The 15998-nt window shown below is 51.6% G+C and overlaps 2 protein-coding genes across 2 annotated transcripts in view; both read right to left on the bottom strand.

Moving 5' to 3' along the window:
* MTMR10 (myotubularin related protein 10) overlaps positions 1-2620 on the bottom strand; it is a 30503-nt gene extending 27883 nt beyond the window's left edge. The window contains exons 1-2 of the mRNA XM_056124358.1: positions 2323-2620; positions 2007-2067 (exon numbers count right to left, since the gene is read on the bottom strand). Of these exons, the coding sequence (XP_055980333.1) occupies positions 2007-2067; positions 2323-2382 (121 nt within the window). The 5' untranslated portion in view covers positions 2383-2620. The remainder of the gene's footprint in view (positions 1-2006; positions 2068-2322) is intronic.
* The window catches only part of TRPM1 (transient receptor potential cation channel subfamily M member 1), a 66511-nt gene continuing 53122 nt past the window's right edge, over positions 2610-15998 (bottom strand). Inside the window, exons 27-29 of the mRNA XM_056124712.1 lie at positions 8184-8679; positions 3513-3708; positions 2610-2680 (exon numbers count right to left, since the gene is read on the bottom strand). Coding sequence (XP_055980687.1) covers positions 2610-2680; positions 3513-3708; positions 8184-8679 — 763 coding nt within the window. The remainder of the gene's footprint in view (positions 2681-3512; positions 3709-8183; positions 8680-15998) is intronic.

The raw sequence follows: 15998 nt of genomic DNA, 5'->3' as shown, positions 1-15998 counted from the left end.
AAAAGCTCTGACCACAGAGCTCCCTAAGCCCCAGAGGCCCCAGAGACAATACACTGTTCACAGAGACCGCGCCCCAACATCTGCATCTGCAGTTAAGGATGCGCTGTGCTTACCACCAACCTCAGACAGCAGTATTTGGGGGCTCTTTCCCATGGGGCACAGACCCAATGTCAGGACAGACCCAATGTCAGGGGGCTCTCCCCCACAGGGCACAGATCCAATGCTGGGGCTAGAGAAGGGCCCCTTTAGGCAGAGCCACGGAGCCCCCACCCAGAGCTTCCAGACTTCCCAGCTATCCTTCCAGACACAGGGAGCAAAGGGCACTCATGCATGCCAGGATCACTCAGTGCTCAGTCCGGGGAACCAGCATGAACAAGACCAAGGGAGAACACTCATGCCTCCCTCCATACCTGAGTTCAAACATCTTTTCAGAGTTAGCACCGACCACAGGGAACCACAGACAAATTTAAAGGCTCCTCCTTTGTTCCCTTACTACCTGGGATGGAACTACCATTGCTGCTCCTCACTTGCTCCATTACTAGCCCCATCACACAGCACTAACTACTGAACCTTGGGGGATGCTGGTGGTGGGGGGCTGCTCCAGGGGACAGCAGCTCACCTTTCATCTACCACCCCAGGCCCTCACCCCCATGATGAGTTTTAGAAAATGTCTAGATGGAGCCACACAGGCTGCTATTTAATTCCATTTCAGGTCAAAACAGGCTTTCCGAAGTATCTGTTGATCAGAGTAAACAAGTGGCTTTCCCTAATTATCATGCAATGGTTACACAACTCAAACTACCTACCAAATACCACAAAATACGATTCAAATTCTCTCTCCTCTCTCTCTCTCCCCCCCACCCAGCGGTGCTCAGGGCTTACTCCAGGCTCTGGAGTAAGGAATCTCCAGGAATCACTCCTGGCAGTGCCCAGAGGACCATAAGGGATGCCCGAGATCTAACCTATGCTGTCCTATAGCTCGGCCCCTCAAATACTACTTCCTGTGTTTTAAAATGAAACCACCTACCAGTCCCTTTCACAACCTGGAAGGAACCCCCCCAAGATAAATTTTTGTTGCAACTGAGTCTCAACTAGGGAAAAATTTTTGCTTCCAACCTCCCTCTACCAAAAAGAACAAAAAAGAGCGTAAGACATTTTGGCTGCGATGAGAAAATTCTTGGTCATAGCAACACCATGACCAAGAATTTTCCTGGGCCAAAATGTCCATCGTGCCCTCTGGGGAAACTGTTCTATTTTTCTCCTTCGATTTTTACGTAGGCACCAGGGCTACAATACTGCTAATTACCGGGTTTCAGGGACCCTGTTCCAACACCACACCCCAGACCAGTGTCGCTTCCCTCCACCACTGTCCCAACTGTCCAAACCCCAGCCCCCCCCCCCCCCACATACACACGCCCAGGGTCCGTGCCCACAGGCCATTTTGTCGCTCCCTTACTATTTCCTTATGTCTTAAACCCACAAACACATCTGCAAACACAGCGGAGACTTCCCAAACAACAACAACCCCAAACACCCAACTGCTGAAGGAATTCCAAAGTTCACCAAGCTCTGTCATTAGCCAGGAACCCGGAGGTGGTAAAGTGGCTTCTCTTACTCGGAAGGGGATGATGTGCGTATTAATCATTAAGGCCGAAGGTTGCAAGCAGACAAGAACTTTCTCTGCCCGAGCAATTAAAGATCGCTTAAAATTTAAAAAGATAATAATAAAAATAAACCTTCAGGAAAAGAAAAGGAAAAGCCGGGGTGACACTCGGGGCAGTTACGGGGCCGCGTCCGCGCCAAGGACAAGCAGCCTGAATCATTCACTCCTCGTGGCGCTTTTTCGCTGCGCTGCAACCGGCCGCTCTCCACACCCGCCGCCGGCTTTGGCGACTTCCAAGTCGATAAGAAGCTGCCAGTAAACACAAGAGCAGGCGAGCGGCCACCAAGACGGGGCGGGCAGCCGGCCCGACCCCGAAGCAGCTGGCCGCGGGGCCGCCCCGTACCTGGCAGAAGCACCGGCTCCAGTTTCTTGATCTTCGGTTCGGAATTCAGCTTGTCCTCGGGCTGAAAGAAAGAAAGCGGCGCCGGTAAATCAGACGCCCGGCCACGCCGCCGGGCACCGGGCACCGGGCACCGGGCGGGGCGGGGCGGGCATCGGCGAAGCGCGCGGCTCCAGGCGCGATGACACGGGGCGCCGACAGGCCCCTTCCCCGCGCCCAGCCCCGACGGGGGTCCCGGGCCGCTCGGCCGCGGGCTCGGGGCTCGGGGCAGCGCGGAGACCACGCCACCTCCACCACCACCACCGCGGCGCGGTCGCACCTGGGGCGGCGGCAGCAGGTAGGACCTGAAGGTGGGTCGCGGCGGCTTGAGGGAGAACATGGTGCCGCCGGCCCCGCGGCCTGCGAGCTCCGTGCGCGGCCGGCCGGGCCCGGCGGACTGGCGGGCGGGGACGCGGCCGAGCGCCCGCCCGAGCGGGGAGGAGCCGGGGCCGAGCGAGGCCGACGCGGGCGCCGCGGCCCATCCCCGGAAGGGGCCCGGCGCCCCGCCCCCCGGCCGCGCTGGAGCCCGAGCGCCCGGCTAAGGGCCGAGAACCCGCCGCCCGGGCCTCAGCGACGGCGCCGGGGGGAGCGCGGCCCGGCCGCCATCTTGGCAGAGCCGCCTCTGGGGGAGGCCTCGTCTACGGCGGCCGGGAGGGCTCGGCGCGCCCCTACGGCGGCCCGCGGGGGCCACGCGGCGCGGCGCGGAGCCCCCACCCCCGGACGGGACGCGCCCACGCGCTTTCTCTCTTGGCTGCTGGGCAGTCACCCGGCTCGCGCGCGTTTGCGGTGCCCAGGGTCACTCCTGACACTGTTCAGGGGGAATAACGATAGCGTCCACGCAGGCGCCCTCCCTGCCCTTAGGAAGTGATCCGAAGCAGCCCCCGGAGCCGGGGACTCGGCCGCCCGTTACACCGTCTGCACCCAGAGCTGGATGGTTCCGCCCCCTGAACCGAGATACGCCCCGAGTCCTGCGCAGTCTGCATTCTCCGCGGAGGATAACACTCTCTCCTGAGTGCCCACGCGTGGGGGAGATTTCTCTTCCATCTCGGGTCTGTTGTCTTTGCCCCGGGCTTGGAGTTGGTCTCCTGCTCAGCCCGCCGACTGCTTGATGGGGACTGTGAACCGCTGGCTCGGCTGGCAACCACACCCCCTGGATTAAACTGTTTAGCTGGACCGAGTCCCTCGCAGGTGGCAGCGCCTGCTGCACTGTGTCCTCGCCCCCACCCACCTAAACTCGGGAATGGGGGGGAGTAAGGGGCAGAAACCCCAGCACAGCAGAATCTTCACCGCCCCCACCCACATTGGAAGTATTAAGCAAGTTACTGGACTTTCGGGTAAACATGCCGGGAGGCAGATGAAAGAGTAAAGGGCTCCGGCGACGTGGGGGGTGGAGGGAGAGCAGAGTTTCGATAGGTTACGGATGGAATGATCTGACCTTTCTATGCGAGGATCAGATAATTTTCAGCCTACCAAGCACAAGGCATTTCTGAATTCCGAACATTTTTGAACTGGAGCAACCTTTGGTGGAAGGGGGTCGGGGGTTGTGCTGCTTCTTGCGGGTGGGAGCTGGGGGAGAGGTGCGGCTTTGCGCCGGCGCTCTGGGGTTATTCGTGCCTTCTGTATTCAGGGCACACTCTTCGTGTCGCTTCAGGAGGAGCTTGTGGCGCTGGGGAGGTCTAACGGGGTGATGTTAACGATTTAAACATCCAAAAGATGACTTTTTTTTTTCTCAAATAGTTTTTTTCCTGAAGTCAGTTTTTCTGTTGTGTCTCTGAGAACACGTTCCCCAGAACCCACAGAGGAACTTTTAAGATGTATATTTCATTGAGTTCCCAATGTGGAAAACACTGGTCCACACACAGGTTTTATTTTATTTTGGTTTTGTGCCTCACCCAGTGGTGCTCAGGGCTTAAGCTCTGTACTCAGGGATCCACCCTTGGTGGACCCCTTGGGGTGCCCAGGAATTGAACCCAGGTACTCTCTCCAGCCCAACCATTTCATAAATTCTCTGCACCGAAGGGTTTTCCACAACCCCTCATTAAATACTCTGCAAGTAATACATGGGCTTTTCTTTGTATACAAATGACAAGTGATTTGAGTTTGGCATTTAGGTTTTCTTTTGCATACGGGGTTTACAAGCATACTTAGGTAAATTATCTTCAACTTAGAATTATCTTTCATATATATGCAAACTAACCCCCACTGCAATGGCGCCTCATGGTAGAAGCTAGGAGGCTAATTGGAGGCCATTAGAAGTAGATCGCCTTGGGCTAGAGAGATGTTATAAATCCCCAACACTGCTTATGGCTCTAAGCCCCACCTGGAGTGATCCCTGAACACAGTCAAGAGTAAGCCCTGAACACAGCTGATCATGGCCCAAAAACAAAAAAAGTACCAACTAAAATAGTTGTGGTGCCAGCAGTGGAATGAACTTTAAAAAAAAAAGTGTTTTGGGGGGCCAGAGTGATAGCACAGCGGGTATGTAGGGCGTTTGGCTTGTGTGGCTGAGGCTGATTGGGGTTCAATCCCTGGCATCCCATATGGTCCCCTAAGCACCACCAGGAGTAATTCCTGAGTGCAGCCAAAAGTAACCCCTGAGCATTGCTGGGTATGACCCAAAAAGAAAAAAAAAGTGGTTTTGTATGCAGAAAGATAGCATTGTAAGACAGTTGTATTGCATATGGTTGAGCTAGGTTTGATCCCCAGCACCACATACGGTCCTCTAAGCACCACCAGGAGAGTGATCCCTTAGCACAGAGTCAGTAGTAAAACTCAAGCACAAGGACTGGAGCACATAGTCCAGTGGGTTGGGCATTTGCTTGCATGTGGCCATCCTGGGTTTGATCCCCACCAACCCATATGGTCCCCCGAGCATCGCCAGGAGTCATTCCTGAGTGCAGAGCCAGGAGTAACCCCTGAGCACTGTTGGGTGTGATCCAAAAAGCAAACAAACAAACAAACAAACAAAGACTCAAGCACAGCCAGGCGCGCCTCCCCAAAAAAGGAAGTTTTTTAAAAAAGTGTCTCTGAAACCACACCCTCTCCTGAAATATGGTCTTTTATGATGTCTATTAAGTAGGGTGGGGGAGGTGGAGAAAAAAAGTACAGGGATTAAGTGGTTTATCTTGTATAAACCAGCATTGCATGTATCCCTGAAGCAACACCAGGAATGATCCCTGAACACAGGGCCAGAAGGTCTGAGCACCCCTGGGTGTGACTCAATTATCTGTCACCCCCCCTCCTCCCCAAAAAAGAAAATTGTAGCTTCTTGAGGGAGTATTTTGGGAAAATGATAGCAGCCTAAATGTCCAGTTTCCAAGCAAAAATAGACAAAGGAAGTATAAACCAAGAACATGCAGACAACAGCTGCAATAAACCTAAGAGAAATGGTATCTCCACGATCTCCAAGAATGAAGCAAGTCAAAACCAACCTCGAGCAGTCATAGGACCTTATCAGCAAAAGGAAATCAAGGAGGCAGGGAGAGAACTCTGAGCGCTGAGAGGAATTCCCTGGGAGGCCCAGCCCCCATGGAGAGCAGAGTTTGCTGCCAATGCCAGAGCAGACTCAGGACTCAATAATCAAGTTCATGGAGCTCCTAAAATGACTTTGCTGGCTTCCTACGAGTATAGAGACCCAGACTGAGGACCAACTGCAGGGTGTGGAAGCAAAACAGCCAGAAATTTGTTGGTAACATTTCCAAGTCCAAGTTCAGTCATAGCATGTGACTAGGCTGAAATTGACCAATGGGAATGTTTAGGCCATTGAAAGTAGATCAACTTGAGCCTGAGAGATAGTATGGTGGTTCCAGGGCGCTTGCCTTGCAGAAATCCCCAGCACTACCTAGGGCCTGAAATTGACCAATGGGAGGGGTTCGTAGACTGAAATTGTTTAGAATGGGTGTTTTTAAAATTGACCAATGGGAGGGGTTAGTAGGCAGAAATTGACTGGGATGGGTGTGTTTACTAGACTAAAATTGACCAATGGGAGGGGTTACAAGATTGAAATTGACCAATGGTAACTGTTACTAGACTGAAATTGACTAGGATGGGTGTGTATTTTATAATAAAGTCATATATTTTGAGTCTTTCTTTGGTGTTGTTTTTAACAGCAACATTTTCTTTAAAACAGCATCCTTAAGTAATAGGATGATGATTTCATCTCTCTTCATTTTCTATGTTCAGCAAAATGAATCTTGATCTAGAATAACTATAGGAAAATACTAATTTTTACATTCTGAAACATAAATTATGAAAACTTTTCAAGTAGATTTTTTTTTTTGCGGGTCACACCCGGCGATGCACAGGGGTTACTCCTGCTCTTTGAACTCAGGAATTACTCCTGACAGTGCTCGGGGGACCATATGGGATGCTGGGAATCGAACCCGGGTCGGCAGCATGCAAGGCAAACGCCCTACCAGCTGTGCTATTGTTCCAGCCCCTAAATTATGAAAACTTTGAGTGCAGTTTGTATTCAGGAAGTAAGCAATCATGATAAGCTCAACAGAGAACAGTCTTGTATTCAACTCTTGATTCCCCTTGAATCAAGTTAAAGTGTGTTTAAGTTTATTTAAAATGTCATTTAACTGACTGACGAGTTTGTCAAGTTTGGGGAGGGAGCTGTGAGCTACCCGCAGCAGTGCCCAGAGCTTACTCCGAGCTCTGTGCCGGGGTTGAACCAGGGCTGTCCTCATACTAGGCAGGCGCTGACCCACTGCATTTCTCCAGTCTCGAATTTAAAGGTTTAAACCGGAGCCCCAAGCCTTGCAGTCTGGGAGGGGAGCAGCTTTTCTGTGGCTCTTGGGCAGGCAGCCTATGACCCAGCGTAGTCGTGTTCCAGCCATTGCTTAGTCCAGATACTTTGTGCTTGACCTCAGCCATGGTTTGACAACAGAGAGGTGGAGGCTGGAGTCTAAGCACGCTAACAAAGCTCTTGGTGCCCTTCCACAGTCACGATCTCCTTGCCATCAGTGGTGGCCATGTACTTTTGTTTTCATTGTGTAAAACTTTTGAAAACACTGAAATACAAAACTCCAAGGTTGGTCTCCTTGTCCACCCTAATTTAATCCACACCCCCCCCTTTCAGCCACCGCCTTTTGTTTTAACATGTTTGTTCCCGCTTTAATTTCAATTTGTCCCATCCGTGTCTCCTCCATTGAATAGCTTATTTGTAGTAGTCAAAGTCATTTCTTAGGCAATTTGGTAGCCCCAGGAAATATATTGTAGAATCTTGCATACTAATTAAGCAGCTGACCTCAATTGGAGAAACATCTCTCTCATCGGCTCCTAAGCCAACTTTAAAAAAAAAAAAGAAAGAAAGAAAGGAAAGAAACAAAAAAGCTAAAAGAATTTTTTTTAAAAAACTGTTTTCTAAATCAGCTAGCACAATATTACTTTAGTGCCTTAACACTTAGTAAGTTGTTAATTTCAAAGACTTTTTAAATGAAGATGTTTATAGAAGTGGGTGGTATTTAGCTGACTGGAAAGGCCCTGAGCCCACCTAGTGGCTGGTGAAAAAATCAAACCTCATTAGCATTCGGAAGTTTTCTCTTGTGGAAACTTCTGTTCTTCTGGGGCAATTCCAGACACCATCACTAAATTACTTGCACTGCCCGTATGCCCAGATCTGCATACTCCATCCTGAAAAGCTTGCCCGGTCCTCAGATGTCCATGTAAACTCTTGGACCTGGAAGTAAAGAAGCCCAGAGTTGGGCCAGATTTCACGGACAGTAAGTTTTCCTTCCCAAGCGGGTGTGGTGGGCACAGACAGGAAATGTTAGGGGTGAGAGTCTCGGTTTCAGACACAAAGCTCTCGGTGCTACGTGAGCGGGTGACCCGCTCCGCTGGACTCTTCCACGCGGCTATGGGGCGTGCCTTCACCCCACCCACCAGCTTTCTTCCCCGGGAATATGCAAAGCTTCTGGACTTGATGTTTCTGCGGGCCCTAGGTGCTTCCTCTGTGTGAAAATGAGCCAGTTTTGCCTCTCCCGGGGGCTGGACCAGTGTGCCTTCCATCCCATCACTTCCCACCGCAAACTGAGGGTTTGAGAAATCAAATTTGTTCTGTCCACATGTCGCCTGGGTTGGATGGAAACTCGGGGGAAGAGTTATTTCTTTTGGGGGGCTCCCAGCTTGTTGTTCCACGTCTTTAGCAGTGTTCCCTGTATTGGAACTGGCATTGCGCTCCAAAGCTGCCATGCCAGGGCCCAAGGCAAGTGGACTGTGGTCTGGGGCTGGAGTGCTGGCACTGGCCAGGGGGCTAGAAGGGTCCTTGGGGTCCAGCTGCATTTTCAGGCCCTTGTCTTCTCTGATGTGCGAGCCTGTCCCTGGAGGCATAGAATGAGGGTTCTCCTCACTCGCCTCCTCTCCACTTAAATGGTACTGGGACAGGCTGAAGCCATCAGCACTGCCCAGGCTGCTCTGCCGTTGAAGAAAAGTCACATCACACTCAGAGGCAGCTCGGGACCGCGTGGGCAGCAGGTCGGCCCGGTCGACCCCTGCCAGGCTTCCCAGCGTATCCACCGTGCGGTTCGCTAACTCTTCCAGCTGACAAAGCCGCAGGTCGACGCTCTGCAGGGCTGTTTTCATGAAATTTCCCCTTTCATTGATCTCATCCAACCTCACTGACATATTTTCAACTCTGGAAAAGACAGAGGGAGAGATTTTAATGAGGTGGAGAGTTCGCTACGATTTAAAAAAAAAAATCAAGGTAGTGCCCAGGAGACCGTCCAGCAGGTAAGTCACAAGCATTACAGGTGTGAGGGTGCTTGCCTTGCACATGGCCAATCTGGGTTCCATCCCCAAGCACCACCAGGAGTAGTTCCTGGATGCAGAGCCAAGAGCAATTACTGGCTATGGCCCAAAGTCCAGAAAGAAGAAAGAAGAGGAGGAGGAAGAGGAGGAGAAAGGAGGAAAGGGAAGAGGAAGAGGAGAAGAGGAAAAGGAAGAGGAGGAGAAAGAAGTGGAGAAGGAGGAGGAAGAGAGAAAGAAGAAGAGGAGGAGGATGAAGAGAATAAGAAGAGGAAGGCAAAGAAGAGAAGAGGGGGAGGAGGTATAGAAGAAGAAAAGAAGAAGAAGAAGAAGAAGAAGAAGAAGAAGAAGAAGAAGAAGAAGAAGAGGAGGAGGAGGAGGAGAAGAGAAGGAAGAGAAGAAGAGGAAGAGAAGAAGAGGAAGAGGAGAAGGAAGAGGAGGAGAAGGAGACAGAGAAGAAGAGGAAGAGGAGGAGGAAGAGAATCACTGAATTGGGCAGCGTGGCTTTTCTGGCAAGTGCATCTCTGGGTGAGGGCAGGCACCCTGGGGCCTGGTTCTGTTCCACTTGGACTCCCCCGAGCTTTCAGCATTCTCCAGACTTTGTCCCCTCTCTAGAAGTTTGCTTCCCTGCTTGCCAGTCCCTTATCCATATCCTTGTCCGTTCCTTCCCTGGTTTTCCTGGCCTTCTGCCCTGCCCTCTGCTCTTTGTTGTCTTCTGTTCCGTTATCTGCTGGACCCCAGCTCCCCTGGCTGCTTCACCCCTGACTGTTTCTGACCCTCCAGGGTCTGGTGCTTCCAGAACCATCTTTGCTGAGGCTGCAAACATGTCCTGGTGGCCATGCTGACAGCTGCTCAGGGCAGTGAGGGAGGCTCCAGGCTTCTATTCTTAACTCTTCTCGGGGAGAGGGCTATTTATATGCCTCTCGGAAACCACATCCTCTGAGCAGGAAGGGTCTGACTTCCTGCAAACTTGCCGCTGGGGGACGAAATGTAGGAGAAACCCCAACTTCCTTCTTTTCTAGTTTCCTCAACTAGGGTCCCCCTCGGTTCTAAAGGGACCAAACGAAGAACTTTCCACTATTCCTTCTCCACTCCTTGAGTTAGACTTGGTTTTCTCCTTGACTTCTGTGCTAACATTGTAGGGCCAAAGCAATAGGACAGTGTGTATGGCACTTACCTGGCATGTGGCCAACCCAAGATCGATCCCTAGCCCCCCATATGGTCCCCAGAGCCCCATCAAGAGTGATTCCTGAGTGCAGAGTCAAAAGTAATCCATGAATACTTCCCTATGTGACCCCCGCCACCCCCCAAATAACTCTACACTGCCCCATCAAAAGTAAGCTGGTAAGATACAAAGATGCTCCTTCTTCTTTAATCCATTATCATTTTCTGCCAACTTTCTCTCTTTAAGGTAAAAGGTAAAGGTAAAGGCCCTCCCGTTGATCGTCGACTTGCTCGAGCGTGCCCAGTAACGTCTCCATTGGAGACTTTGTTGTTACTGTGTCTGGCATATCGAATACTCTCGGCAGCTTGCTGGGCTCTCCGAGAGGGGCGGAGGAATCGAACTCGGGTCGGCCATGTTGGCCGCTTGTAAGGCGAACGCCCTACCCGCTGTGCTATCGCTCCAGAGGGGCTGGAGCGATAGCACAGCGGGTAGGGCGTTTGCCTTACAAGCGGCCAACATGGCCGACCCGAGTTCTCTCTTTACAGCCTGATTTTAATTACAGCATCGCCAGCTTCTCCACCATAATAAAGGAACTGCAATGCCATCTGCTCTTCAGGCCCCCTTAACTGGTCGACCCCGCCACCCCCACCTTGATTGCCCTATCAAGCTCTGTGCCGGGGGTATCTTTTAGGAGACCCAGACATTCTCCCACACCTACTGCCATTCCCTGGGGGCAGACAGTGCCACACGTCCACATGTGAGGCCTAGGCTTGAAACGTGTCCGATGCTCACTGCCAACTCCTGGAGAGAGCACCTTCTGTTGCATGCCTGTATTGGTTTATATTAGTCCTCCAAGTGAAGCTCAGGGGATCTAGGAGCCTCTCCCAGTCATATTCTGTCAGTCATGCTGATGTTCAGTGGTCCAAAGATGTGGTACTGCTCAGGCACTGTGGTTCTGGGGATTACTCAGGCCAAATCAGCAATGGATTACTCCTAGCTCTGTGCTCAGGGATCACTCCTGGCAAGGCTCAGGAGATTCTATGCAGTGCCAGGAACCAAACCCAGGTTGGCACATTTAAGGCAAGCATTGTAACTGCTGCACCATCACTCCAGTCCCATTTCTCTCCCAAGCTCTTAGCTTGGTCTCTCAATTGCCCCAGCTGTCACTTGTCACCTCAGGCAGTGAGCTCGAACAGAGTCGCCTGTACTCATTTGCGAAACATTCCTTCCACGTGGCCAACAGTTCAAAGAACAAAGAAGTCTGGGGAAGTTAAAAACAAGCTGACTGCGCCCGTCTTCCATGAAGCCAAGAAAGGGGACAACATAAATAATTACGATTTCTTCTGGGTGAAGTTCTTTCTGCCCAGAACTGAACTGAAGGAGGCTGTTATTCAGGTTCCCACTGAGCTGAGGCTGGGGGGGTAAGGGGGGGACAGGGCGAGGAAGTCTCCTGAAATGTCACAGGCTCACTTGACCCCCAAACAAGATGCAACTGCTTTTTTGGGGGGGAGGGGGAGGTCACACCCAGTAGTGTTCAGAACCTCCTCCGGGCTCTGCACTCAGGGATCACTACTGGCAGACTCAAGGGACCCTCTGGGGTGCCTGGGATTGAACCTGGCTCAGCCATGTGCAAGGCGAGCACCCTGCCCGCTGCCCTGCTTCTTCATCCAAGCCCTGCTTCTTTGCAGACACGCTCAGATGGTTGGAAACCAATGATAAGATCCCAGAGCTCTTGAAAAGGCAGATTCTGAAACCTTTTGCCAGGTTGGTTCCTGCTTTTATGACGATTTTGTTTTCGTTCTTTTTTTTTTTTTTGTGGTGGTGGTAGAGGGGTGATATGGGGGGATGGCAATGCTCAGGGCTTATTCCAGGCTCTGTGCTCAGGGATAACTCCTGGTGGTACTCAATGCGATGCTGATAATAAAACCCAGGTCTAGGCCAGTGCCCTCCCTGCTGTCTTGTCTCTCTGGCCCAAGAGAAGAATCTTTGCTGTGAATTAAGCCTGATCAACCAAGGGCCATTAAATACTGAAAAAGAAAACAAAACAAGGTGTGACAATTATGCAGTGAGAGGCTGACAGTATAATCTCATGCTTCCTGGTACAGGTCCCCAAGAATCTTTCCTCAAAATTGGACTTCGAGGGGTCGAGGGATAGAACAGCAGGGAGGGTACTTGCCTTGCACGCGGCCAACCTGGGTTCGATCCCTAGCACCCCATTTGGTCCCTTGCGTTCCACCAGGAGTGATTCCTGAGCACGGAGCCAGGAGTAACCCTGAACGGCACTGGGTGTGGCCCCACCTCCCGAAAAACAAACAGAAACCCCCCAGCAGCTCTATTTTTTGCAGCTCTGAAGGAAAGCAGTTATTAAAACTTGTTTTATGTACAACCATCTTTCCATGGACAACCACCATCATTCACCTGCTCAACATCTCATAAATTATACGGGGCCAGTTTCCTAATGGTGAGTTCAAGGGTAACCTTTTAATGAAGCAGCTCGATCCACTTGGGACTGAAAAGCAAACCCACATTTCACGGAACCACGGGATTTTCTGTTTGACTTCTAAGACACAGTCTAACCTGTAATCTTTTTTTTTTTTTTCAATTATCCCAGCTCTTTAGTTGAACTCCAAACTTTATATCCAGACATCTTCCTTCCCGTGGGTTTCTTCCTGCCTTTTCAGAGTAATTGCAGGGAGTGCGCCCAGAATAGACTCCGGTACTGAGGCTGACTCACGGCTGTTAGGGATGAAAGACTAAACCCAGAGCTAGACCTTAGTCTTCCTAAAAAAACAAACAAAAAATCTTGTGTTTTCTCATTCTGTCTGTTTGGGGGCCACACCTGGAAGTGTGCAGGTATTACTCCTGGTGGCTCAGGGAACCTTATGGGGTACTGGGGATTGAACCCAGGTCTGCCGTGTGCAAGGCACATGCGTTCTGACTGCATTATCGCTCCAGCCCTCCCTCATTCTTTTTTGTTTTTGTGTTTGCTTTGGGGCCATGCATGGCAATGCTGAGGACTGACTCCTGGCTCTACATTTAGGATGCCTCCTGGTGGGCTCAGGGCACTCTACAGGGATGCCGGGGATCAAACCTGGGCTGGCCGTGTGCAAGACCAGCACCCTCCCTGCTGTACTATCACTCTGTTCTTTTTATTTTATTTTTGGGCTTTTGGGGTCAAATCTGGCGATGCTCAGGGGTTACTCCTGGCTGCTCACACAGGAATTATTCTTGGTAGTGCTTAGGGGATCCTATGGGATGCCGGAGATCGACCCCAGGTCAGCCATGTGCAAGGCTGACGCCCTTCCTGTTGTTCTATCACTCTGGGCCCTACTTGCTCTTTAGAATATGCAGAATGCTGTAGTGACTAATAGCAGGTTAAGTTTAGGGCTTCCAGGCTGGGCCACCACGTGTGCATGAGTCAATATGGCTGTACTTTGGTCTCCTATCCCACGGTGATGGGTGTATGGATAAGCTCCTGCAACATGTTTTTATTGGTGGCTTGTGTTTTTGGGTTGGTTTTTGGTTTCTGGCCCGCACCTCACTCTGCGATCAGGGTGGGACTCGGAGCTCCTGCATGCCCAGCCTGTGCTCCAGCCCTCTGAGCCTGGGAGAAGTGTCAGCATTTCTCAGGCATTTGGAGAAAGTGTGTGGCCGGCCCCTGCAGAGCAGCAGGGAGGCGACGGAGACACAGGTCTGTGTGCTGACATGTTTGCAGGGTGAGACCCATGCCTCACACTACTGGCCCAGGCTGGAAAAGGAGGCGCCCAGGGAACAGCACTGGCAGGGAGGAGCAGGAAGAACTGACACCTGCAGTGTCACCCCTGATGGAGCTGGTGACTCAGCACTGGCAAAACTGGAGAATCAGCTCTTTGGCCAAGGGGACAGAAAAGAAAAGCCAACCAGGCTGGCAAGGGTGCAGGAAATGGCAGAAGCAGACACTCTGAGCACTCCAGGATGGTGTTTCTCGTGTGAGCCAGTACCCAAAGTTACGTAGAAGTAATGTGTGTTAGGGGCCAGGGAGGTTGGTGGTTGGTGGCTAATAGGTTGGTGGCTCTGAACTCCTGCCTTCCAATCATAAAGTCTTGAGTTCAACCCCTGGTGCCACCACATGGGCCCCAGGCTGGTGATACAGGCCATGCGATCTCTGACCACGCTAAAGGGGAGTGCCCCTCTTTGTGAGCCCCACGATAAAAAAAAAAAAAGGTGTGAGCCCCATGGCCTGGGCTTACTCCTGGCTCTGCACTCAGGAATAACTCCTGGCGGTGCTCAAGGGACCATATGGGATGCCCAGGATTGAACCCAGGCTGGCCGCATGCAAGGCAAACACCCTCCCATTGTACTATTGGCTCTGCCCCCAAATTCATTCATCATTTTTTAAGGAATAATTTTTCAATTACTACTATTATTATTATTTTGTTTCAGGGATAACACCCAGCAGTGCTCAGGGTTCTGTGCTCAGGGACTGCTCCTGGTGGGGTTCCAGGGACCCTATATGGTGCTGGGGATCAGCGTGCAAGGCAGCAACCTCCCCGCTGTCCTGTCTCTTCAGCCCAGAAGGAACTCATTTTATCTCCCTGCTCCCAGCCCTCTGGGTAAAGGAGGGGCGGACTGGAGAGATGGAGTCTCCTGAGCACTGCTGAGTTTGGGCCCAGGCGGCTCTGAGCACTTCCATGCTGGCCCTCAGACCCTCCTATTAAACTGTCACTGGCACTGGTCTTTGGACCCCTTAAGAAGCTCTTGGGAGAGCAGCCCAATTAAGTGTTTTTTTTTTCTTAAAGGAGGCAAAACAATCTTCTTCCACCCCCACCCCCACCTCCAACCCCCAGCTTCTTTTCCAGAAGGAGGTGTCGGAGAGCCTGAGGGACAGGAATGTGTTTCCTTCCCTCCCGGAGGTCTTGCTCAGTCAAGGGCAGGGAAAGTTGCACATTTCATTGCCAAGCCCGCTTGCATGCCTCTGACGCACGCATGGAACCCCGAGAGGAAAACGCAACCCTGGACTGACCTCCAGCTAACAGTCCTGAGCCCCAGGTGGAAGAATGGTGAAAACTCCAAGGCTTGGGAAAGGAGGAAGGGGGCGCGGGGCACAGAGCGAAACCAAGCCCAGTTCCTGTCACTCTTCGAAGACTGTGTTCCAGCTCTATTAATGCCTCACCGAAGCACAAGAATTCCAGCCTCCAGACCTCACCTTCACCAGGAAGTTATGGAATAATAGAATTGGACAGCAGGGAGAGCATTTGCCTTGCATGCAGAGTGAGGAGTCAGCCCTGAGCACCACCAGGTGTGACTCAAAACTAAAATAAAAGGGAGCTGGAGCGATAGCATAGTGGGTAGGGCCTTGCATGCAGCCGACCCAGGTTCGATTCCCAGCATCCCATATGGTCCCCTGAGCACCACCAGGAATAATTCCTGAGTGCATGATGAGCCAGGAGTAACCACTGTTACATTGCTGGGTGTGACCCAGAAAGGAAAACTAAAATAAAAGTAAAATAGAGCTCAAAAGCTTCTTCATGAGGATGACAGCAGTAAAGTAGCATCCCAGAGTTCCCTGTAAATGTACCTGCTGTAAAGGCGGAGAGTGGGCACAGCTCACGCTTCGCTTTGGGTGGTCAGATTATAAGGTGACTAAGTCATGGAGCAGAGAGAAGGCAGAGCTGTAGCTTCCAGGAGCTGCCTCTCCTGTCCTGCAGCCACAGAACAGCAACAGGGAACTGAGGGCACCGGGAGCATCTGCCCTGGCGCCTTGGCTGGCAGTGGTGGGAATCATTCTTTGGGGTGTCTGAGCAGAGACAATGATGACCTAGACATCCTTCCCCTGCCTCCAGGTCCATCTCCTTAGACCCATCCAGCTGCCTGAGAGGCTGGTGACCCTCTTTGAAATGATGCTGATTTATTACAGTCTTTAACACAAGTCCCATGAATCTTTTCTTTTTTTTTACAAGTTCATGAATCTTAGTAAGTGATAGATGATTACAAAAGGGTCCTGGTTTTAAAACCATCAGTACTTCCAGCTGAATAGCACCTGCCTATGCTTTACATTCCTTTAA

Source organism: Sorex fumeus, unplaced genomic scaffold, assembly GCF_029834395.1.
Source record: "Sorex fumeus unplaced genomic scaffold, SorFum_2.1 ptg000051l, whole genome shotgun sequence".
NCBI lineage: Eukaryota > Metazoa > Chordata > Mammalia > Eulipotyphla > Soricidae > Sorex > Sorex fumeus.
The sequence above is the reverse complement of the archived record's forward strand: the minus strand, read 5'-3'. Positions and strand labels throughout refer to the sequence as shown.